The 25,945-nt window shown below is 42.9% G+C and overlaps 2 protein-coding genes across 6 annotated transcripts in view; one reads left to right on the top strand and one right to left on the bottom strand.

Annotated features, from left to right (window-relative positions):
• Positions 1–638: 638 nt before the first annotated feature.
• cstpp1 (centriolar satellite-associated tubulin polyglutamylase complex regulator 1) lies at positions 639–11,059 on the bottom strand. 3 transcript variants are annotated; one of them, XM_061823363.1, is made up of 9 exons: positions 10,788–11,059; positions 10,534–10,649; positions 10,302–10,432; positions 9,407–9,491; positions 7,677–7,762; positions 6,694–6,895; positions 2,487–2,596; positions 1,286–1,349; positions 639–1,136 (listed from the first exon to the last, which is right to left on the bottom strand). In XM_061823363.1, exons 2-9 carry the CDS (start codon positions 10,542–10,544, stop codon positions 968–970), a joined length of 858 nt encoding a protein of 285 aa, XP_061679347.1. In that variant the 5' UTR covers positions 10,545–10,649; positions 10,788–11,059; the 3' UTR covers positions 639–967. The 3 variants fall into 3 exon arrangements, with proteins under 3 accessions (XP_061679347.1, XP_061679346.1, XP_061679345.1); XM_061823362.1 differs by having other exon boundaries at positions 640–1,136; positions 10,562–10,649; positions 10,788–11,058; XM_061823361.1 differs by having other exon boundaries at positions 641–1,136; positions 10,547–10,649; positions 10,788–11,058.
• Positions 11,060–25,627: 14,568 nt separating this feature from the next.
• Positions 25,628–25,945, top strand: part of ckap5 (cytoskeleton associated protein 5) — a 108,300-nt gene continuing 107,982 nt past the window's right edge. For all 3 annotated transcript variants that reach the window (XM_061821761.1, XM_061821762.1, XM_061821763.1), the window contains exon 1: positions 25,628–25,709. The gene's annotated coding sequence lies outside the window, so the exon portion shown is untranslated. The remainder of the gene's footprint in view (positions 25,710–25,945) is intronic.

Raw genomic sequence — 25,945 nt, forward strand, 5'->3', positions numbered from 1 at the left:
TATGATCGATCACAACCAGTGCCCCATTTGATCTTATTTCTATTGACCATCTTCACCTCGAGCCAAGTCAGGGAGGGTTTGTGTATATCTTAATTCTTGTATATCGCTTTCCTCGTTTTGCACAAGCCTACCCTATGACTAAGAACAAATCAGGCAAAACCGCAGCTGAGATAATCTTCAGTGACTTAATTCCGTGTTTCTTATGCCCCCAGATCTTCCACCATGACCAGGGCAGGGAATTTAAGAAAAATCTATTCCAGCAGCTGTCTGGCATTGCCCATTCTCAAACTCCCACAAAACACCTGCAGGGAAACCCTGTGGAACAGCTGAATAGAACACTGTTGCAGATGCTGCGGACTCTCCAGGAGGAAAGAAAAGATGAGTGGACTCCCAATTATGTTATTCTTATTTCCCACTTGTCCCAGCTTTTTGGAACATGTTGTAGCTATGAAATTCTAAAACAATGGTTATTTGCTAAAAACAGGTTTATAAGTTTGAACATGAAATATCTTTTCTTTGTAGTGTATTGAATTAAATATACATTGAACATGATTTGCAGATCATTGTATTCAGTTTTAATTTAACACAACATCCCAACTTTATTGGAATTGGGTGTGTATGTCAATACTGTAACCCTTTTTGTACGAATCAAAATCAGCCTCAGTTATTGTATATCTTTAATAGCTTGATCACCCCAATACCCCAAAATAAATAACATTATGTAATTCAGTGTATAGTTAAAGGACAGCAGGTTAGGGATAAAAACATTTCGGTCGCTGTCTTTAATACAAGCTGAACAAACATTGGTTCAGTGAGCTCTTCTTGTCATACTTCTTTCTTCAATAAGAGGTTCAAGTATTTGCATGCCACTACACTCCATCAACAAGAACTAAAACTAGAGTGTGAGTTCACATAGGAAGGGAAGCTTGTAGTGAATCATAACAGAACCATGATGGAAGGTGAATGCTCAGTTTTCAGAAGAGTCTGTCTCCTCTGTCGAGCCATCACTCTCAACCTCCATCTTCCTCCTGTGGTGGATGTTCCTTCTTGGGGAGGCCTTTCTCTGCACCTCCTTCAGCATCCCCACCGCACTGCTGCTGCTGTTGCTGCTGGGGCTGACAGAGATCTGGGCGATGCTGCAGGGAGAATTGGAAATTGTTTGGGGCATTTTAAGGAAACGGAGTAAGGAGAACAGAAGGGATAAGGCATGAGAGACAAATTCAAAAAGGAAAAGCAAGTTATGCGATAAAGTCATGACACAGAATATGGTCGATGTAGATCTCACAGTTTGTCCAGTTCCTGGTCCATCTCTGGATCATTCAGTACTTCTGTCTTACTGGGTAAGGCTCCTGTGACCAACAAGCAAAGACAAAAGATTTGAATTTTGAATGCTGTACGAATCCAACTAACTCCTTTTCAACCACCCATTGGAGTTACTGCTGTATGAAAGTGATGAATCTTATTCTGTTTGGTTAATTTCCATTTTTAGGATTTGTCACGAGACAGGATGAAATGACAGACTATCTGAATGATAATGAGTTAATTCTGGAGAGATAAAGAAATGAAAACTACAGCACTACTCTTCAATGATTGAGATTGAGGAGACTTTTTAATGATGGAAAAGCAAAAAGAGTTTTTGTTACAACGTTTTGTGGTTGTAATTTGCACTGCTGTAGAGATTAGGAGCAAACAACGGGCTGCATGCTAGTAGTGTGAAAGAGATGGAATTTAATACAATCTTTAATCTGTGGGAGTATAGTTTGGTGATGAATTTGTGAAATGCGTCAATGATCAGGCCGAGAATGTGTGCAATTTTTTATGAAAAACATAAGCAAGAGATTTACAGCAAACTGGAAAGCATTCTACGAGTCTCGCCAGGTGATCTGGTCCTCTGTCGGAATCAGTCTCATTTTATCTGTCTCACTCTGCCCAGAGTGTATGGAGGAATTTCCATGTCAAATGCATCAGACCTGATTTGCCCTCTTATAAAATGGTTCAAAATCTACTTGTGAGAAGATAGTTGAATCCTAAAATGAACATGCGGCATATACAACATTTGATCGTGCAAACTGTAACTATAAGTGCTCAAATGTTATATTTAATGAAGTCTCTGCACTATTTGCACAATGGTCACTGACCTCTACTACTACAATAAGACTACTGCTCTATTAGTAATTTGAAACTGCTCTAAATTGCTAGAAGACTACATCAATTTGCACAGTTGTCATGAAAAAACGTCTTGGCATTACCACATTACTAGTAATGTTTTACTACACAGTGACTCTGCATAGTGTTTTTTTGGTCTCAAATGTATTTTCTGTCAAATGGCTCAAATTCGTACTAGAGCGGCTCCAAGTATCAGAGACAAATTCCTCATGTGTTTTTGACATCCAAGGGAAATAAAGATGATTTTAATTGCTAAGCAATGCCTTTTCTTCTCAATGAGATATTTGGAATAAGTGTTGTGACATAAAGAGAATATTTACCAATAGTTTGGTTAATAAATTCATTTTTAGCCAGGGTCATCAGGAAGCTGTTATATGACACCTTGCAATTCTCTTCTAATGCTTCTTGTAAACAGGAGCTTGGCGGATGACTGCACAAAAGGAAAGCACAGAAATGAGCAGATTCTCTGAACACATCAACTATTTGCCTATTTGTATCGCATACGTCTTTTAAGACGAGGCACTGGGTTTCATTACGAGCGAAGTCAAATTAATACACCCACTCACTTACAAAGCCTACAATGATATTACTTGTGATCTTTCCAAGTAAAAAGTACTCATCCTGCTTTACATGTGAAGTACGATTACACTATTTTATCCTGTTGGATTTCAATATGAGGTTTGTGAGGCGCCAACCTTTTTAGCATCGATCGCCAACTGTATCTCTCACATTCCGTCCTGCTCCGTCCAAAATCTTAATTCTATGAACATATCCTTGCGTGAAATCGTTGAAACCTCTCTGTACAACCCTCTTGGACAAGTCTGGCGCGTTTGGCAAAAAACATACGATTCCACTATTTTATCCTGTTGGATTTCAATATGAAGTTTGTGAGGCCCCAACTTTTTTAGCATCAATCGCCAACTGTAACTCTCACATTGCGTCCTGCTCCATCCAAAATCTTAATTCTATAAACATATCCTTGCATGAAATAGCTGAAACCTCTTTGTAAAATCTTCTTGGACAAGTCTGGCGCGTATGGCAAAAAACATACTGCAATGTTACTGGGAATACGTGATAAAGAATCCGCTTCAAACATATACGGGGGCGGAGCTGAAGATCGCCAGTCGGAAAGGTCCATTATCAAAACAATTTTAATATCAGTCAAAGAATACTTAAGGAAATACAAAATGCAGTTTTCAAATGACAATTCAATTTAAAGTAAAAAGTAATTTTGAAGCCACAAAACCTTGGAAATGGCTTTGTAACCTTTTCCAGGCCCATGGATTTCAATCACTTTTTTTCTCTCATATCTTTTTTAATTTCTTTGGATTGTCTAAGGATGCATTGGTTCTGGAGATCCTGTAGCCTATTTCAAGTTCTCTGACAGATTATACTTAAGTGATTTGTTGATTCAACAAGAATGGTCATTATCATGTTTGGGTGTGGCTTGTGAAATGGAACTCACCTTTCCCAAATATATGGTTAGTCAAAGCGATTTTGTGATATAACAAAGGGGCAATTACTTTTTCACAGAGGGTCAGAAAGGTTTGGATTTTTTTGTGCCTTAAAAAGCCAAATTTTCTTTTAAAAATTGCATTTTGCATTTCCTTGGGTTGTTTCTGAGTGATAATAAAATTGGTTTGATGATTTGAAACCTTTGTGTGTGATAGATATGGAGAAAAAAAAACTGAATTCGGGAGGGGGCAAACAGGGCACTGTAATAGTTTGCCTTCAATAGGTTTGCTTGCTGTGACACAGTAAGTTGATGTTCTACAATTACAAACACTGCTCCTGGATACAAGAATTTCGTACCAAACCAATAAAGTATCTGCCTACCTCTCAAAATCCATGCTCATCAAGGTTTTTGTTTCACTATTGCACATTTCTGCGGATTTTTTGGGGTAACCTTGTAGCCTGTCTGTTTTAGTTCGATTCACTGGACTGCATGCCTTTACATGAACTAAGACTCTCATCTATAAGGACTTGCATAAACAAATGCATACTGCCAGGTACTTAACACACATATATGTGCAGGAGTGTCACAGCAATTGGTCTGAAGATTCCAAATTTTGGGTTGCTGATATATGCACAGAACAGTGAGGAAAATAAGTATTTGAACACTCCGATTTTGGAAGTTCTCCCAGTTTGAAATCATGGAGGGGTCTGAAATTTTCATCTTCGGTGCATGTCCACTGTGAAAGAGATAATCTAAATTTAAAAAACATCCATAAATCATAATGTATGTTTCTTTAATAATTGATTTGAATGTTACTGCTGCAAATAAGTATTTGAACACATACTAATCCACAAAATTCTGTTCCTTAAAGACCTCTTAGTCCACCTCTAAAAAGTCAACCTAGACTCCACTTCTACAGTGATTTGTGAAAGTATTCAGGCCCCTTGAACTTTTCTTCCTTTCGCCACATTTAAGGCTTCAAATGTAATGATATGAATGTTTCATTTTTTGTCTAGAATCAACAACAGGTGGGACACAATTGTGAAGTGGAACAAAATGTATTGGATATTTTAAACTTTAACAAATAAAAAACTGAAAAGTGGGACGTGGAATATTATTCTGCCCCTTTACTTTCAGTGCAGCAAACTCACTCCAGAAGCTCAGTGAGGATCTCTGAATGAACCAATGTTGCTGATGACGATGAATAGAATCTACCTGTGTGTAATCATGTATCTGTATAAATGCAACTGCTCTGTGATAGTCTCAGGGTTCTGTCTAAAGTCCAGAGACCACCATGAAGACCAAGGAACACACTTGGCAGGTCCGAGATACTGTTGTAGAGAGGTTTAAAGCTGGATTTGGATACAAAAAGATTTCCCAAGCTTTAAACATCTCAAGGAGCACAATCATATTGAAATGGAAGGAGTATCAGACTACTGCAAATCTACCAAGACCCAGCTGTCCCTCTAAACTTTCACTTCGAATAAGGAGAAGACTGATCACAGATGCAGCCAAGAAGCCCATGATCACTCTGGATGAACTGCAGAGGTCTACAGCTGAGGTGGGAGAGTCCGTCCATACGACAACAATCAGTCATACACTGCACAAATCTGGCCTTTATGGAAGAGTGGCAAGAAGAAAATCATTTGTCAAAGATATCCATAAAAAGTCTAATTTAGTTTGCCACAAGCCACGTGGGAGACACACCGAACGTGGAAGAAGGTGCTCTAGTCAGACGAAACCAAAATCAAACTTTTTGGCCGCAATGCAAAACAATATGTTTGGCGTAAAAACAACACAGCTCATCACCCTGAACACACGATCCCCCCTGTCAAACATGGCCATGAATGGAGCCAAATACAGGACCACTCTGGAAGAAAACCAGTCTCTCGATGTGCAAAACTGATAGAGACATACCCCAAGCGACTTGCAGCTGTAATTGCAGCAAAAGGTGGCGCTACAACGTATGAATGCGAGAGGGCCGAATAATATTGCACGCCCCACTTGTCAGGTTTTTATTTGTTAAAAAAGTTAAAAATATCCAATAAATTTTGTTCCACTTCACAATAGTGTCCCACTTGTTGATTCCTGATAAAAAAAAATGAAAATTTTATGTTTTTTATGTTTGAAGCCTGAAATGTGGCAAAAGGTTGAAAAGTTCAAAAAGGCTAAATACTTTCACAAGGCACTGTAAATTAGAAGTACCTGTTTGAGTTCCTTAGTTACATACAAAAAGCTGTCCAACCCACATAATCAGTGATACTCCAACTAGTAACAGGAGTTGTACAATGTTGTCTCTGGTGTCTTCGGACAGCTCTTTGGTATTGGCCACAGGTGTCTTTATGCAGCTAACGACCTCACAAAGATGCATCTGATTCAGGATAATACTTGGAGTGGAGGTGGACTTTTAAAGGCGGACTAACGGGTCTTCGAGGGTCAGAATTCTAGCTGATGGACAGGTGTTCAAATACAGATTTGCAGCTGTATCACACAAATCGTGAAAAAAAAAAAAAAAAATCATACATTGTGATTTCTGGATTTTTTTTTCAGATTATCCCTCTCACAGTGGCCATGCACCTATGATGACAAAATCAAAAATCCTTGTTGCAGTGCGTGCAATGCTGGTAAATAAAAAACAAAACAAAACAAAACACAGGAAACCTTTGATCAAAGTAATTGCAGACTAAGGATACTATACCGAATATTAACATAAATTTTCACAGGTGTCTAAATACTTATTTGCAGCCATAACATACAAATAAATTTTGAAAACATCATACATTGTGATTTCTGGATTTTTTTTTTTTTTTTCAAATTATGTCTCACAGTGGACATGGACCTATTATGAAAATTTCAAACCCCTCCATGATTTCAAAGTGGGAGAACTTGCAAAATTGCAGGGTGTTCAAATACTTATTTTCCTCACTGTTAATATAAAAGGCTACAACATAAACTAAAAATAAATGTAAAGAGAGGGTGAATAAATTGTTACCATAATGCATTTTCTAAGGTCTCTCGTAAGTACCCGTTTTTGGTGCAAAATGTTGGTGAATAGTCTAAAATGGGTCTACCTGTTTTTAATACGATCAATGAGTCCATCAATGCACTCAACCAGAGTGGAAGCTTCCACTTCTGTGTCTTGCTCCTTTTTATTTCCCTCTGTACCCAAGCAAGGAAGCTGCTCGACAGAATTTGATGTGGGCACAATGACTGTGTTTGGACCCTTTCCAGCTAACAGATCCTGGTAGATCACCAGCAGACTATCCAGAAATTCTACAAGCAAAATTGGAAGAAAGGCAATCGCTGTAAAATTGTGCTTGTGCTGGACACAGAGAAATGACATGCAGAGGAACAGGCCAGAGAGCAAAAATCTGGAAGTGACCCACATAATTTATAACTTGATTATAACTTTTTTTTAATAAATGGGGATAATCTTCTGATTTTCAGGGTTGGTTCTTCTGCTCCAAAAATTAAAAACGGAAAAGAAAACAAGAATCCAAACTTTCTTATGAGGATTGGCACCTCCAAATCTCATGACCTTCTGCCGGAAAAGAGTGACAAGCCCTCTCCAGGTCGTGGATAGGATCCTGCCCCAAGTAGAGGAGTTCAAGTATCTTTGGGTCTTGCTTCAAAAGTGAGGGAAGAATGGAACGGGAGATAGATGTGCAGATAGGTGTAGCATATGGAGTGATGCAGACTTTGTATCGATCTTTTGTGATGAAGGAGTGAGGCAAAAGGCGGAAGTCTCAATTTACCAATACACCTATATGTCCCTACCCTCAATTATTGTCACGACCTGTGGGTCGAGACCAAAAGAAAAAGGTACCGGATTCAATCATACGAAATTAATTTCCTGCCCAGGGTGTCTGGGCTCTCCCTTAGAGGTAGGCTGAGAAGTTCGGTCATCCGGGAGGGGCTCAGAGTAGCACCACTGCATCTCTGTATTGAGACAAGCCAGCTGAGGTGGCTTGGGCCTTGATAGGTACTGTCTATTTATCATTTATCACAGCAAAAAGGCCTAGTCTTGAGCCATCCAAACAACATGAAACGGTACCTTGGTAGTAGAATTGCAGCTGGAAGGCGTAAAGGAAGTCAGAGAAGGACATCAAAAAGTCTGAACCATCATCCATCAAAACAATTCTGTAGGGAAAAAAGAAGAGCAGTTTATCACCCTGTACTGTTAATGAGCCAAATGTACTGTCCATAAACTATGTTAAATGATTCATTCATTATCCATTATGTAGTAGGCTATCTTTAGGTGAGAGGTGGGTTACACAATGAACTGGTCGCAAGCCATTTGCAGGGCATATATAGACAAAACCATTCACCCTCACATGCACACCTAAGGGCAATTTAAAGTCTTCAATTGACCTACCATGCATGTTTCTGGGTTCTGGGAGGAAACTGGAGCACCTGGAGAAAACGAACACAGGCACGCAGAGAACATGCAAACTCCACACGCGTGAGTCCGGTATTGAACAAGGGTCCGCCAAATAGTGCATCCCAGTCACTCACCATGTTAAATAAAATTAGTATGAAAATACTGTAGTGTACACATTCCATATTCACAATAATCATGTTCTGTTAAAACCAGAGGTGTAACGATACACAAAGTGTAAAATTCTGCTTGATAATTTAGTGTCACAGTTGGATATTTTTTTGACACACAAAAAAAAAAAAAAAAGAGCATTTCATGAGTTTTGAGAATTTGGAAGTTTATTGACATTACCGAAATTTGGTTCAACTAAAAAGTGCAGTTTTTGATTTATATATATCTGGTGTAGCCAAGCCTGCCTCGTTTGCTGCACATTCTTACATGTTATAATCATATCAAACAAAATTGCTCTCCTTTTGTGGTGTATTGTCACAATTTGAGTAAATATATAAAAAATAAATTGTTCTCTAAAGATATTCTGAAACACCTACCCATGCATCTGTTTCCCATACCGTTTATCCTCACTGAGCAAATTCTAACACCACCAAATACAGACCAAATGCAGTACTATTTGGAGTTGTGAATTTTTTTAGATTGTTTGTAATTATTTTGCGAGCCTTGTGAGGATAAGTGGCTCAGAAAATGGATGGATGCATGTTTTATTTTGTAAGGTGTACACTTATTTGATGTAAAAAAAGATAACTGAAAAAATTGTTTTGGGTCCTGCTATTCGTCACACATTTTCTGTGCAGTTTATACTGTGAAGTGCACTGTTTTTTGTTTGCAGCAAGCATGTGTACCATCACTTTGGCATGAGATTTTGAAAATTTGTGGTCATGTTTAGCATTGTGATTCAATTTAACATACAGTTGTACATTTGTCATCAGGGTCATACTTACCACAAAAACTAAAGTAATTACAAAAGTCAAATCTTAAGGATGGTGGAAGAGCTTTGATTTCAGGTACATCTAAGACATTAGCCAGGTTGCAATGAGTACCTTACTACTCTCTGGAGCTAACCACCACTATAGTATGACTGTCAAATGAATGAATGAATGAATAAGAGTTTGTACTGTTGTAGAGCACCTTGAGCGCCTTGAAAAATGTTTTAACACCGGTAAGGGAAATAAATTATCCATCCATTTTCTCTACCGCTTATTCTCACAAGGAAAATAGATTGATACGGGCTAAGCAGTCAAGCAAGTTTTGACCACAGCTGGAGTCTCCCAAATACTGGTTCATGGTTATAAATGAGAATTGGCGTCTCACACTTCCAGTGTACATATCCAAAATGATGTTGATGATGAGGTTTCAAAATTCTGTGATTGTTAAAGATGCAATGAACAGACCTGGCTGCACTCTTTACTATCCCCATTGGGAAATCTGGACATAACAACTGGAGCAGAGAGCTGTACTCCGAAATTGACAGCAGATCTGGAAGCAACAAATGCAAGGAGACAATTGGCAAGAGAGCTGTCCAGTTCAGATGCTTGTTATGTCATGCATTTGCGTGTTTAGTATGATTGTTTAAAGTCCCACTGAAACAAAAAGCATGATTTTTAGTCTGTTTTTAGTAAAAAAAAAAAAAAAAAAAAAAAAAAAAAAAAAACAGCCAGCCAGATTGGACCCATCCGTTTTTTCACCACACAACATGATTTTGAGATATATGGCTTTTTGTAACCCCCGCCATGAAAATCCTCTCGGTGTGTATACAGCTATTAAAAAATACATATAGTGTGAGGGGGGGGCATTATCCATTTGTTGCCTCATTGCAGCCTGGCTGCGGTGGCTCATTGCGGCCCGGCCATGGCGTTGTCGTCACTCGCAGCTGAGTACGCTACATACTGTCAAACTGTCGGGGAGTCTGTTGTTAGTTAGAAGTGATCCGCATATCATCTAAATATGGCTCGAAACGATAGGGTAATATTGCCCCGGTCACTTCACTCGACTGTGAGATCTTCAAAAATGTTGTTCCTCTCCCATAGCAGGTGCCACTACGTGTTTTCAATGGCAAATGTCTTAGTGTGACGTCTGCTGATGACGTTGCAAGCAATATGGCTACCACTTGGATGTCGAGTGAGACTTACGCAACTTTGAGCATGGATGACACGCTCTCTGCTCATATTTATTTTTTCATATAGACATTGAAGTGAATAATGTTATATGTATTTTTCATTACAATATCTATTTTAGAATGTCTGTAGGCATGTCAGTGGGACTTTAAGTTTCAAATGTTTCTCTCACCTCCACTCTTGCCAATCTGTCGGTAGCATCTCCAGAAGACTCTGATGAATGAGGCTCTGTTATGAGGTGTTGCTTTGATGTAGTTAAACTCTCTGAAGAGGATGTGGTTACTATTCTTTACGCTGCTAAAACTATGGATACAATTAATCATTGAATGAAATTTCATATAGATACACCTTTCAATTCTGTCCTAGTGATATAAATTATATTAGATTTTAAGTGGAATACTAACAAATGTAACATACTATTCAGCGAAATACCGAATTATTCCAAAATTGGTGTATTCCTCTTTATGTTCCAACAGCTGGATCAGTGCATCACTCAGGTAGAACAACACGTTACTCTCAGCTGTGAAGCAAATAAAATACATTTAAATACAGGCCGAAACGGTGGTTGTATTTCCTTGCAGAAACTGCAATGTATGTTTGGCTGCCCGCAAATTTTCTAGCAATGGAAGCATGCAGTAGTCCCTACGAAACTGCTTACCGAGATATTCGTCGACCGTGAGAGTTCGGGAAAAGCGAACCTTTCCTGACGTCATATCAGCAGAGAAAGTCGAACATGACATGTAATCGTACTAAACGTACGCAGCAGCTATAGAACCAAAATTCTTTATGGGATGTTGTTTGGCAGAAGATAAACGTTTGCGGTCATCTAATTTTGCAAGGCCGTTTCTTCCTCTGGCAGGATGCATTAGCTTCCCGAATAAACCGGATGTTGTGTGTCACCGTGTAAATGGCGTTGAAAAACACGGCCAAAAAAATTCTTCCTCCCCTTTTTTTCTTGAGAAAAAAATAAGTAATTAGCATCGATACTGTTCTGAGGATTAATCATGAAGATAGGTTAGTGGTTAGTAAGGTATGAACCTGAAACTGTCATTTTTTTAAAAATACAAATCAAATGCGGTAATGATGAACTGTTGCTTGATGAAAATATGTATATATGAGCTCGTGTACTGCGGATGAGGGGGGAAACCGGAGTGCCCGGAGAAAATCCACGCAGAGTCAGGGAGAACATGCAAACTCCACATAGCGGGGGCTGGGATTTGAACCCCTATCCTCAGAATTGTGAGGTTAACACGTGCCACCAGGGATGGATAAATCAATGAAATATTGATTTCACAGGAAATGGGCTCCTATTATTACACTAATTAACGCATGTGGTTGCTCTACTTCTTCACCATCTGGCATTTTAGGAGAGGGATACAGTGCAAAGAGCTTGTACCCCTACGTCAAAAAATCACGTGATTTTTGTTTACGTCGCCATATTGCCGGTCAAACAGAGCATTGTTGCAAATTAATTCCATTGAGACGAAACAAAAATATGTTTTATAGCAAGATACACAGAGTTTTGTCCGATACCGTTAAACATTTAGAAGGCGATAATAAATGAAGGTACCTGGAAAAATTAGAGACACCTGGAACAGAGGATCCATATTGAATACAGAAGTTGATGTTTTCGCCAATAAGAAATATGACTAAATTATTAATTGATTATTAATTAATTAGTTAATTCGCTTCCGCTTGTTTTGGACAACTGGATCTACACCTGCATCTGGTGAATAAGTCGTTGAGATTTACACAGCACAGTTTGAAAGTGTATAAAAGTCTGGACACATACAAATACTTCGTTGCTGGATCTGTTCTCAATCAAGAATAAATCCCACTTACTGATGGACCCCCTCATATTTTTTTCAATACAAATACCCATATTTAAATAAATGACCCCTGGTTTTGCACAAACTTGCATTCATTAACTATGATTGGAAAAAAAATTAGGACAGATAGTCATCTCCTCCATACACGGAAGCATATTGCTGCCACACGCTTACATCCATAAACCTCTCTGTGACAGATGTTTTTTTTTTTTTTTTGAATACGCATTGTTCTCAAATGAGTCAACTTGGTGTTCTAAATACTTCCTAGTAATTTGAGATTGAGAAAAATAATTCCTACCTGAAATGGAATGATCGCTACACAGACGTGTGTATTTCGGTTGGGACGATTCATCCCGTTTAATTGCCGAAATCCATCGATCTTTCCTCGTCTTTTCTGCTGGTACTCCAGAGAATGATCTATTTAAAGAACTGTCTCATCTATTGTGACAACCAATAGCACAATAGGTCTCGGGCATTGTGAAAAATCCTGTACTGACGAGCAGCTTTGTTTGACTGGGAATTCATCGATCTTTTCTCATCCTTTCAGATGGTATTCTATAGAATCATATCTTTGAAGAACTCTCGTTTATTGTGAAAACCAACAGCACAACAGTTCTTGGCAATTTGAAAAATCTGATCTGGTTCAACGACTCGCACACTCCCGAGCAGCTAGGTTTGACCGGCAATATGGGACTATGCAAACTGTGACGTCACATGCACGAGCTCTATAGCAGGGCTCACCAACCTTGTTGAGGGCTACATCGTGACCACCGATCGTATGGAAGGGCTACATGACCTGTTTGCGGCAAACTTCAGTCAGAGTTCATTATATGTACATAAAATATCTATCTATCTATCTATCTATCTATCTATCTATCTATCTATCTATCTATCTATCTATCTATCTATCTATCTATCTATCTATCTATCTATCTATCTATCTATCTATCTATCTATCTATATCTATCTATCTATCTATCTATCTATCTATTTTCTGAGCCACTTATCCTCACGAGGGTCACAGGAGTGCTGGAGCCTATCCCAGCTGTCAATGGGCAGGAGGCAGGGTACATCTTGAACTGGTTGACAGCCACTCGCAGGGCACTAGAGACAAAAAGCCGCACTCACAATCATACCTAAGGTACAATTTAGAGTGTCCAATTAATGTTGCATGTTTTTGGGATGTGGGAGGAAACCGGAGTGCCCAGAGAAAACCCAGACAGGCATGATGAGAACATGGAACTTCCACACAGTCAGATGCGGGATCGAACCCGAGACCTCAGAACTGTGAGACCCACGCTTTCCAGCTGAACCCCCGTGCTGCTGTATATAAAATATTTTTGGTTTAATTTTTTATATTATACGCCATTACAAGTATTATAAAATGTAATTAATGTAAGCAAATCAGATTCAAAATTTAAAGCACAAATGTTAATTTGTGGCCTGTGGTATTTTTAGAAAATACCTCGTGGGCGCCTTAAATGGTCCTTGCGAGCTACCATGCGCCTGCGGGCACCGTGCTGGTGACACCTGGTGTATAGTAACTTCTATCCATCCATCCATTTTCTGAGCTGCTTATCCTCATGAGGGTCATGGGAGTGCTGGATCTATCCCAGCTATCATAAGACAGGAGGCATAGTACACTTTGGACTGGTTGGTAGCCGATCATAGGGCACAAAAAGACATACAACAGTAACGCTCCCAATCACAACAGAGGTAATTTAGACTCTCAAATTAATGCATGTTTTGGGGACATGGGATGAGACCAGATCAGTTTTCCTCGCCGACCAAGAGATGTGCTGTACTGTGTAACAAATCCCGAGAAAGCAGAAGATTTGTGCATGTCCGAGCACAGTGCCCCATCCTCCAAAGACAGGAAAGTTTACAAAACCTTGTCAAAAAATGTCAACATGTTTTTGAGAAAACCACCACCACCCCACAGCATTCCCCGTAGTCCTGAGTCTCTGTTGTCATGGCCAGAACATGAGGCTGAACCCAAAATGCACAACTCATAAGACCAGGTACAGTTCACCAAGAGTCTTTATTCAGTCCAAGGTTGAAACACATGCAGTCGATCCAAAGAAGCACCAGTACCAAGATCAGCAGGCGAGAAGGCAGGGTCGTTAACAAGGCAGGGTTCAGTACACAGAGTAGAAAGTACGTAGACAAAGGGTTGCAGGAACGTACCCCATGACACTACTCACCCCCGACAATGGCCGGCCCCGGACATCCCAGGAGCCTCAGCAAGTCCTAATTAGTACCATGAACCAGGAAGGGATCCACGACCGCTCCTTGGGACCATAGCCTTCCCAGTCCACCAGGTACTGCAACCCCCTCCCCCAACGGCGAGATGACAGGAGCCAGCGTACCGACCCCGTCCACCATACGGGCGGCAGAAGGAGGAGATCTGGCAAGTGGGACCAACAAGGACACTCGAGCAGGCTTGAGCAGGCTAACGTGAAAACCGGGTGGGGCTGCATAGACTTCGGGAGTTTTAACAGACTGACGAATTTGGGAGCGACCTTCCGCGATTCCACTCTGAGTGGGAGGCCTTTAGCAGACTGACAGATTCTCTGACCCACCCCGTAGATTGGAGCTGGCGCCCTCTGATGGTCCGCAGCGGCCTTATAGGAGCGTCCCTTGTGCAGAAGCATCTTACGGGCTCGCTCCCAGGTCCATTTACAGCGTGTCAACACGGCCAAAGCTTATGGCATGATGAGTCAGAAGCTATAGATGGGAAAAGAGAGGGGTGGATAGCCGTGGACAGCATGTAAGGGAGAGATACCGGTGGATGCGGAAGCAAGGAAGTTATGAGAGTATTCGACCCAACTTAACTGTTGACTCCACGAGGTTGGGTCACGAGAAGCCAGGAATCGGAGCCCTATTTCTAGGTCCTGGTTTACACGTTCAGTCTCGCCATTGAATTCTGGATGATGGCCCAAGGAAAGAGTCACGGTGGCCCCTATGAGTGAATAAAATTCTTTCCAGAAACGAGAGATGAAATGGGGGGCTCTGTCGGACACCATGTCGGTGGGCAAGCCATGAAACCTGAATATGTTGCTCATCATGAGCTCGGCCGTCTGCTTTGTGGAGGGGATTTTAGGTAGTGGAATGAAATTAACCATTTTGGAGAAGCGGTCAACCGCTGAAAGGACAGTGGTGTGACCTTGTGAAGCCGGAATCACCGTCACGAAGTCCAGAGAGATGTGTGATCACGGACATTGAGGAATGGGCAGAGGGTGTAGATCCCCTGAGGGGCATTGCCTGGAGGGTTTGTTTGTTGCGCGCATTAACATACTCCCTGATGTCCTTTTTTATATATACCAGAAATGTTGCACTCTTACAGAGGGCGTTTTGGCCATGCCTAGGTGACACAGTGCGATTGGTGTGGGCCCAGTGAATTACTCTTCCCCTTAGGGGGGGAACAACATATAACCTGTCATCGGGGCAGCCTTCAGGGCTGAGAGACTCAGTTAGTGCGTTTTTGACCTGGGTTTCAATTTCCCAGGTGAAGAATGAGACGAAACAAGCGTCAGGGAGGATAGGGGCGTGGTCGGACTCGGTTCTTTCCCCATCATGCACACGCAACAGCGCATCGGGTTTCCCGTTCTTTGTCCCCAGCTGATAGGTCATCACAAAGCGAAACCGCATAAAGTAGCGTGCCCACCTTACTTCCCTGGCGTTAAACCTTTTGGCTGACCAAATATATCCCATGTTTTTGTGGTCTGTTAATACCAAGAACGGGACCTGCTTCCCCTCTAATCAATGTCTCCATTCCAACATGGCTGTCTTGACTGCTAGCAGTTCACAGTCTCCGATATCATATCATATCATTTTCGGTCTGCCGGAGTTACTTTTTGGGATAAGAACATAACGTAATCTTCCGTCCTTGGGACTTCTCTGTAAGAGAACCCCCCCTACCCCTAAATCCCACGCATCAACCTCGACGACAAACTGCCTATCTGGTTCGGGCAGGATGAGGACCGGAGCTGAAGTAAAGCTGGCCTTGAGCTCACGGAAGGCTGCCTGGATTCCAAACAAAGGAACTTTGGGGTGAGGTTAGGGCATCAAATGGGGCTGCAACTGCACTTAAGTTTCGGATGAACTTGCGGTAGAAATTGGCAAACCCAATAAACCTCTGCACATCCTTTGAGGTAGTTGGAGTGGGCAAATGAAGAACGGCCTCAACCTTGCAGGGATCCATGCGTTTCTCCGCCTCCACCAAGACAAAGCCTAAGAATGACATGGAGGGTTGGTGGAACTCGCATTTTTCAGCCTTGACATACAGGTTGTGATGCAATAGCTGTTGTAACACCGCATGAACGTGCCTGACATGGGATTTTCATGGTGACATGGTGCGTTTTTGAGTCCGATGGCATCACCAAGTATTCATAACGTCCCGTAGGCATGTTGAAAGCAGTCTTCCAATCATCCCCTAATCTTCTCCGCACCAGGTGGTACGCATTCCTCAAGTCCAACTTGGTAAAAATCTTGACCCCCTTCAGAAGTTTGAAGGCCGTGGCAATGTGGGGGCTGGCTCGGTGATACAGAAGGCTCCTGTGGACATTGCCGGGTCCGGATTGGCGTTGGCTCCGCTGGGAATGGATGCGGGCTAGGAATCAAGCCAGGCCATTATCTACCGCAGCTGGCGAGCAATCGTTTGGAGAATGCCATCGTGTTCGGCGAGACACAGACCTTGAAACTGAAGGGCGTTGCGCACCAGATCAGAGTTGTCTGGGTCCATGTCTTGGCCATATCGTTCTGTCATGGCCAGAACACGAGGCTGAACCCAAAATGCACAATTCACGAGACCAGGTACAGTTCGAGAAGAGTCTTTATTCAGTCCAAGGTCAAAACACAGGCAGGCGGTCCAAAGAAGCAGCAGTACCAAAATCAGCAGCCAAGAAGGCAGGGTTGTTAACGAGGCAGGGTTCGGTACACAGAGTAGCAAGGACCTACACAAAGGGTTGTGGTAACGTGACATAGTAGCACAACGATCTGGCAGAGACCAGACCGCACGCGTGGCAATATAGATGTGAGCCGTAATCACTAAAATGAGACGCAGGTGCGTGCCGTATCGGGGACAGACACACCCATGACAGGTGTGCCCGAGAAACAGGTCGAGGAGCCAAGAAAGTGCAAGCAGGACAGAGGAAAGAGACAGTCAAGAAGGAGGGCAATGGAGTGTCTGGAAGGGGAAGCTGAAGAAATTGTACTGCTAAATAACAAGTTCATTAACATGCACACTTCTAAACAGCTGCCGGTATGACCGCTTTCAATTTAAAAGGCTCTTGTAAGCGCTTCTAAAACTTTTTACCCCAATAAAATAGACTTTCCCTTCTTACTTTACTCTCCAACTGCCACCACAATGAGCAACATTAAAATACAGAGGCATAAAATGAGGCACAAGTTTTATTGGTCATCCAGCCATTCATCATCTACCACTTTTCTAAGGTCGGGTTGCTGCACCAGCAGCTGAGGCAGGGAAGCCCAGACTTCCTTTTCCTAGCCACTTAGTCCAGCTATTCCTGGGGGATCCCTATGTCATGAGCACGGTTATTTCCCTGCCTCGTAAGCACCTGCTCCTGTGAACAGCCTCCCCACCTGTGCCTTGTCTGTGCTAATTACTCCATGGATATAAACCTTGTGTTTTGTTCTGTTTGTTGCCCATTCATTGTACCGTCCACCATTCCTTGTTCCATTTCCTTGACTCATAATAAGCTAGACCCTGCCTTGTTTTCTGACCTTGCCTTTTGAGTCACGATTTCAATACTGTTGCCTTTTCAGCTATCTGCCAGTCTACCGACCTCTGCCTGTTATTAAAATAGTCTTCTTGAACGGCACCTTGTCTCTGGAGTCATGCATTTGGGACCCATCCCGTTTTCTGCCCTTGACACCTTAAAACCTAGGGCCTAGGTGTTCCCAGGCCAGCCGGGAGACATAGTCTGTCCAGCCTGTTCTGCCGTCATTCCCAGGGTCTCCTCCCGGTGGGATGTGCCTGGTACACCTCCCCAGAGGCAACCAGGGGGCATCCTAACCATAAGCCAGAGTCACTTGATCTGACTACTCTCTATGTGGAGAAACAGCGGCTCAACTCTGAGCACCTTGTGGATGGGTGAGTTTTTCACCCTAGTTCTGAGGGAGAGCCATTCTTCAGAGGAAACTCATTTTGGGCGCTTGTATCTGCGATCTTGTTCTTTCGGTCACAACCGACAACTCGTGACCATAGGTGTGGGTAGGAATGTAGATGGACTGGTAAATTGAGAGCTTTACCATGACAGACCCATCCACTACTCATTCACTCGTTCCATTCTTCCCTCACTCATAAACATGACCCTGTTTCCTCTTGGAGCAGGATCTCTTCATCGACCCGGAGAGTATACTCAACCCTTTTCCTACTGAGGACCATGGTCTCAGATTTGAAGGTGAGGATGTTTATCCCAGCCACTTATCACTCGACTGCAAAGCACTCCATTAAAAGATCATTATCATGGCTTGACACAGTCATCAGAACCACATAATCTGTAAAAAGGAGAGACGCTAAACTGAAGTCACCAAACCAGACCCCTGAATTCCTTGGGTGCTAAAAATTCTGTCCATTAAGATAATGACCCGGATTGGTGACAAAGGGTAGCCTTGGCAGAGTCAACTAGAAATATGTTCAACTTAATGCTGGCAATGTGGACTGGAGGGATTTGTGTGTTTGGACCCTACGCGTGTTCATGAGTCGAGGAAGATATGACCAATGATTAGAAAAAGTTAACAGCAAATGGATTTATTACAAAGGAATGTGCAATACAGACGTCCGGGTCTTATCTACGTATCTGCCGCACACGAGACGTGTGTCTTCTGGCAGGACAGCCAAAGAAGAAGACAACAGCTGCCCGGTAACACAAGCTTTTTATATGTATGGGTCCATGGTAAAAGTGGCTAAAGTTACTAATGCACATCTGCCCGTACTGTTGTGCGGGAGGCGGTCGAAGAGACGGTACCCTCCGCACCACCACCACACATCAGCATGGCTGACAGGTTGGAAGAAAGGTGCTTCCTGGGTCTCGGCACACTGATCATCAGAGATATTGCCAATTGGGGCACCATTACCTTTAAGGAAAATACAGGTGAAGTTTTGGTGCACTCAATTAAACACAGGTTTGTTCTTTTGAGCCGGTGTTACCGGTTGGCAGTATCCCAAATTTTGCATTCATTTTTTGTGGGCACATAATTTTTCCCAAGATCTAGAACACAGGTGGAGTTGACAGAAGAGGAAACAACACGTAACAAAGGTCTAGGTCCCATGCATAGAACACAGTCACTCGGGGTTTTATTAGCCGCTTGTTCTCCCATTAGTAACCAATTATTGTTTACTGCGCTAATGCCTGTCAAAACCCTTAACCTCTCATCAACAGATAAGGCTTTGTTTATAATACAACTCTTCTCTGTGATAAATATTTTCCCGGTGGGTTGTGCTAACAGCTGGCACTGATGTGGGTGTGGGTATGGGGTATTTTTGAACCATTTCCCAGATCAAAATAACAAAGAACAACAATAACACCGATAGGAAAGCCAGAGATTCCTGCTCTCCCTCTCTTGGTCCGAAAAGCATCGGACTATCTGTAGGAATCAAGGTTAATGAAACAACAACAAACAATAAAATAAAAGTGCAATTAAGAGAATAGAATAATAAAAGAACTAATGACGTGACCAATGATTAGAAAAAGTTAACAGCAAATGGATTTATTACAAAGGAATGCGCAATACAGACGTCCGGGTCTTATCTCGGTATCTGCCGCACACAAGACGTGTCTTCTGGCAGGATAGCCAAAGAAGAAGACAAGAGCTGCCCAGTAACACAAGGTTTTTATATGTATGAGTCCATGGTAAAAGTGGCTGCCCCCCGCGCAATTTAGTCCTGGGCCGCGATGGTAACTTTCCGCTCCTTATCTGGTGTCGTTCGTCTCCACGGCAACGCCTGGGAGAGGAGGATCCCACCAGCCGATTTTCTGCGTACAAAGATCAAGGACAACCACCGGGTCCACAACACATCCGTGTCCGATTAGCAAATGGACAACACTTTATCTGTTGATTAAATGTATAAGGTCATATTTAAGCAAATAATGAAAGTGCAATAAAAGTAAAATAGTCTTCAGGACCAAATTCCTTTTTTTTTTGTCCAGAAATCAGGATTGGGGCAAATACTTTTTCATGGCACTCTATTTCCTGGGGTTGTAGCCCTACACCGTGTGAGGACAGGACCAGATCAGACAGGACAGGGACAGGAAAAGAAGCATGCAGGACAGGGGTCGTGAATGCAGCTACACAACAGAAATGTGTTAGGATGAAGTGAGTAAATTATAGAAGTCTATATAACTAAAGTAAAAGTGTGGGGATACACTAACAGTCCAGGTAATCAAGTCATTTGTTGTAACAAGTGAGTGGCTCCACACTTTGATTTATTCAAATTCATATGTTAATTCGTCCTCCAAACCTGGAGGGTGAGCAGGCGCATTAGCCATAAACAGAAGGCAGCGTAAGGGCAAGTTTTTCTCCTCCAAATACAGTAGGTCTTCACGGTCGGGGCAAACACCTCATGCACCCACTCTGTACAAAATTGTCGGGTCAGACAAGCCTTGGAGTTGGACCTCCACATAACAGGCATTGTATGCTTCATATTGTTGTTCTGCTTGAATGCAGGAGGATTCTCAGAATGGTACAACATTACCACATAAAAGAAGTTTGAACCTGACCTTCATAGGCTTGTGGCCTGGCATCGACTTTTCCTCCTCCGTGATATAGGTCCATTGTGGCATTTTGTTCCAGAATAAGCCTGTTTCCTTGGAGTTGAAAACTTACTGGGGAAGGTCTTGGTCTTGACAAAATGGGCAAACTCAACTTTGAACTTTTCCGGGGCAGCCTGGTCCGAACTTGCAGCCTCCCCATGGCGAACAATGGAGTATATCCCACTTCTTTTGCGGAATTTTTCAAACCATCCTCGACTTGTTTTGAATTTAAAGCCCTCGGAAACTAGACTAGGGTCTTTTCTTTTTAAATCTGTATAGAGATTTCTAGCTTTGGCGCAAATCCCTTCTTCGCCAACACTATCCCCAGTTAACCCCTGCTCGTTTACGAAAATAAGACGCAACTTTTTGACTTCCTCCAATATCTGTGGCCTCTGCTTGGTCAACACAATTGCTCCTTTAGCAACATCACTTGCTTTGAGGGCATCCTTGTGTTTTAGAATGGTGTTCATCGTCGATTTCGCCATGCCATAAGTCTTCGATAGCTCAGAAACACGCACACCCGATTCGTATTCGGCTAGCAAATCCTTCTTGAAGTCGACAGTTTTACACAGCACTTTCTTTTTTTCAGCACCAGCAGTTCCACTTGCCCTCTTTGGAGCCATGGTCAGGGGCTAATATTGCTCAATTGGAAGAAAAAAACCGGGACACGTCCACGTGGAGAAGAGTGTGTGGGTCAACTGGTTGCATCGCGTGTGGTCGTACGTGTTATGTCTTTTCCGTTTTTTTTCGGGGGTGCGTTCAAATTCACAAAAACAAATCGTCGTGGGTCATTTGGTCAGGGCGTTCGAATACCGATTTTCGTTCGAAACCCAAAGCAAAAAAATCTTGAAATTTTCGTTCGAAAAACGATTCGTATAAAAACAGAGACGTTCGAAAACGGAGGAATCACTGTACTGTTATGTACAGCACAATATACTTTACACATACATTGTGTTGTAGTTGTTCTTTGTTTTTAAACCCTTTTAATCATGTACACCACATTGATTTACCTTGTGTATGAAATCTCCAATATAAATAAATTTGCTTTCCTTTAAAACATCCATCCATCCATTTTCTGAGAGGAGATGAATTTATGAGTTGAAGTGTGAAATGCTTTTCACAACAGACAACAACATATTGTTGTGGTGTTGAGAAAGGTGACAGGCCCTGTCTGGCAGTGGAGTTTATGCCATGGCCAGAGGGAGCAGAAAGGTGTATGAGCGTTTGCGTGTGTGTGTGTGTGTGCGTGAGCAGTGGTCGGGCGTCATTTTGTGCTTTTTTTGTTGTTGTTTAGTGTGCTGTTCATAATGTGTGCGTCCCAGTCTCTTAGAAGCAGTGATGGGACATGCACACAGATTCATACATTTTCCAAGGTAAAAGTCGTAAATGAACTTCATTATCATGAATCTCGTTTGATGCATGACAACAGTTAAGGACAAATGAACCATATTGAATCTGCGTTTATAGACGCATGGTTTAAAACCTGCCAGCCTGTGTATGTTGGTGTCAAACTTCCATCCATCCATTTTCCTAGCCGCTTATCCTCACAAGGGTCACGGGAGTACTGAAGCCTATCCCACCTCTGATTGGGCAGGTGCCAGGATACACCCTGAACTGCCAATTGCAGGGCACATGGTGAGAGACAACAGTTGCACTCACAATCACACCTAGGGGCAATTTAGAGTTTCCAATTAATGTTGCATGTTTTTGTTTTGGGATATGGGAGGAAACTGGAGTTCCCAGAGAAAACCCACGCAGGCACAGGGAGAACAGGGGATGGCCAAGATTTGAACCCCAGTCCTCAGAACTGTGAGCCCAACGCTTTACAGCTGCCCCACCATGTCGATACAAAACATTTAGAATAAACCATCTATCCATCCATTTTCTACCGCTTCTTCATGTTGGATCACGGGAGAAGTAGCTTCAACAGGTATACCCAGACTTCCCTTTCCTCGGCCACTTCTTCCAGCTCTTCCGGAGGGATCCCAAGGCGTTCCCAGACCGAGAGACAGTCTCTCCAACGTGTCCTGGATCGTCCCTGGGGTCTCTTTTTGGTGAGACATGCCCGGAACACCTCACGAGGGAGGCATACGGAAGGCATACGGATCATATACCCCAGCCACCTCATCTGGCTCCTCTCAATGCGGAGGAGTAGCGGCTTGACACTGTGTCCCTCCCGGATGACCGAGCTTCTCACCCTTTCTTTAAGGGAGAGCCCGGACACCCTGCGGAGGAAACTCATTTCGGCCACTTGTATCCGGGATCTTGTTCTTTCAGTCACGACCCACAGATCGTGCCCAAAGGTGAGGGTAGGAACGAAGATGGACTGGTAAATTGAGAGCTTTGCCTTTCGACTTAGCTCCCTCTTCACCACAACAGACCGATACAAAGCCCGCATCACTGCAGATACTGCATCGATCCGTTTGTCAATATCCCCCTCCATTCTTCCCTCACTCGTGAACAAGACCCCAAGATACTTGAACTCCTCCACTTGGGGCAGGATCTCATCCCCGACCTGGAGAGGGCATGCCACCCTTTTCTGACTGAGGACCATGGTCTCTGATTTGCAGGTGCTGATTCTCATCCCAGCCGCTTCACACTCGGCTACGACCCACTTCAGTGAGTGTTGGAGATCACGGCTTGATGAAGTCAACAGAACCACATCATCTGCAAAGAGCAGTGATGCAATGCTGAGGCCACCAAACCAGACACCCTCTACGCCTCGGCTGCGCCTGGAAATTCTGTACATCAAAGTTGTGAAAAAAGGTGACAAAGGGCAGCCTTGGCGGAGTCCAACTCTCACCGGAAAGGAGTCTGACTTATTGCCGGCAATGCATACCAAACTCTGATAGCGGTTGTACAGGGACCGAACAGCCAGTATCAGGGGCCTCAGTACCCCATACTCCCGAAGACCCCCCTACAGGACTCCCCGACTGACACTCAAACTCCTTCTCCAAGTCCACAAAGCACATGTCGACTGGTTGGGTGAACTCCCACGCACCCTTGAGGATCCTGGTGTGGGTGTAAAGCTGGTCCACTGTTTCACGGCCAGGGCGAAAACCACATTGCTCCTCCTGGATCTGAGATTCGAATTCCCGATGGACCCTCCTCTCGAGCTCCTGAATAGACCTTACCTTGGAGGCTGAGGAGTGTGAGCCCCCTGTAGTTGGAACACACCCTATGGTCCCCCTTCTTCAAAAGGGGGGGCCACCACCCCAGTTTGCCAATCCAGAGGCGCTGTCCCTGATGTCCATGCGATGTTTCTGAGGCGTGTCAACCAGGACAGCCCCACAACATCCAGAGCCTTTAGGAACTCTAGGCGAATATCATCCACCCCCGGGGCCCTGCCACCAAGGAGATCTCACGCACCAACTCAGGCTCCTTCCCTGCCAAAGAGGTGACATTCCATGTCCCTAGAGCTAGTTTCTGTAGCCGGGGATCGGATCACCAAGGTCCCCCACCTTTGGCCACCACCCAGCTCACATTGCACCCGACCCCTATGGCCGCTCTTACAGGTGGTGAGCCCATGGGAAGTGAGACCCATGTTACCCTTTCGGGCTGTGCCCGGCCAGGCCCCATGCATGGGGCCCCAGCCACCAGGCACTTGACTTCGAGCCCCACCTTCAAGCCTTGCTCCAGAAGGGGCCCCAGTGACCCGCGCCCGGGCAAGGGAAAACAAGAGCCAATTTTTGGATTCATCATAGGGGTTTTGGAGTCATACTTTGTCTGGTCCCTCACCTAGGACCTTTTGCCATGGGTGACTCTACCAGGGGCATGAAGCCCCAGACAACTTAGCTCCTAGGATCATTGGGACACACAAACCCCTCCACAACGATAAGGTGATGGCTCAAGGAGGGGTAAAATATAACAGTGGATTAAAAATAAAATGTGCTTGTGGCCGAAATGTATGCAGGTACATATGTACCTCACTGGCTATTGAAATAAGCAAGTTTCTTTTAAAATACTGTATCACACTCACCAACTGGGCATTTACTTACTTATTACTGAATATACTGAAAAATACAAACTGATGTTAGTGTGTCACATCTCTCGTTGTGAGTTGGGTGAAAATGACTTTTTATCAACAAAAAATAGTTACAGTATATACTGCAGGTTTACATATTATATTATATTGTTGATAATAATGAAATCCAGTTAAGGGGTTAGGAATAGGAACAGATACTTATTCCTACTCCTGTTTGAACATTTAAATGATCAGGTATGTTCAAGCGAAAAATTCACGTTTTTTCTTGTTTTCTTTTTGCATTACTTCATCATATTTTTCAAGTATTGTACTACTTTATTGTCCATAGATGTTTAAAAAATACATTAAACCCCCTAACGTCATATAGCGACATGTCAACACATAAAGTTCTTCAATTCAAATTTGCACTTTCGGGTGGGGTTTCGGTTCAAATCCGACCAATCAGTGTTCGCTTCTGGTCACTTCAAAGAAACACGTCACTACACAAACATGGATAATATAATACTGTTATTAGGATAAGCGATAGCTTGTATCCCTTTGATTAAAACTTTGAAATAAACGTGAGTAAGTAATAATAATTATAATAAAAATAATAAAAACTCCGCCTCAGACTTTTTTTTCCCTCCGTCATTGGAACCGTTTCAAATTATTTGAACAAGTTTGATTTACTCAACAGTGACAAAGCGGAAGTTGTGCCCATTTTGACGCTAAATACAGTAATACGAAATCTCTTACCCCCCAAAATCCACATTATATTCGAAAATATTGTATAATATCGTAAGAAAAAAAAGGTACTCTACAAAGAACAGAACTTAGTTCACCAGCAGTGGCAGGTACTGTGTATAATTTTATTTTATACCGGATGTTGTATTTTGAGTATTGGCTGCACCAATGACTATTCAATAAAGCTTGTTAGAGGTGATTGCATTTTCACCTCCGCCTCTCCACCGGACATCTCGCATCATATTTTCTTCAAGAGCCCCGAATAGGTATTTTATCAACAGAATTGCCGTCTCATCTTGAATCTAATGTGTATTCGGTCTCCATCCCTCGTGATATGCTACCGTGTTTCAGTTAGAGGCCGATGTGCATTTTGTTGTAGGCCTGTTTGTGTTGGCGCCGATGGTTAGCTGGCAGAGCAGCTAAAGGCGGGGAGCCTCCGCCGTGAGCAAAAAAAGAGTTGACCGTGGCAGCCATCCGTTTGGCATACCAGTCAAGAGTTGTT

This window comes from Syngnathoides biaculeatus, chromosome 6, assembly GCF_019802595.1.
Source record: "Syngnathoides biaculeatus isolate LvHL_M chromosome 6, ASM1980259v1, whole genome shotgun sequence".
NCBI lineage: Eukaryota > Metazoa > Chordata > Actinopteri > Syngnathiformes > Syngnathidae > Syngnathoides > Syngnathoides biaculeatus.

Bases quoted from the DNA above. Each gene is read 5' to 3' on its own strand.
- cstpp1 (XM_061823361.1), bottom strand. From the start codon at position 10,869: ATGTCATGTTCGACTTTCTCTGCTGATATGACGTCAGGAAAGGTTCGC. The intron at 10,650-10,787 runs GTAAGCAGTTTC...TTTGCTTCACAG, and splicing joins CACGGTCGACGAATATCTCG to CTGAGAGTAACGTGTTGTTC. The intron at 1,350-2,486 runs GTAAATATTCTC...TGTTGGTCACAG, and splicing joins ATTTATTAACCAAACTATTG to GAGCCTTACCCAGTAAGACA.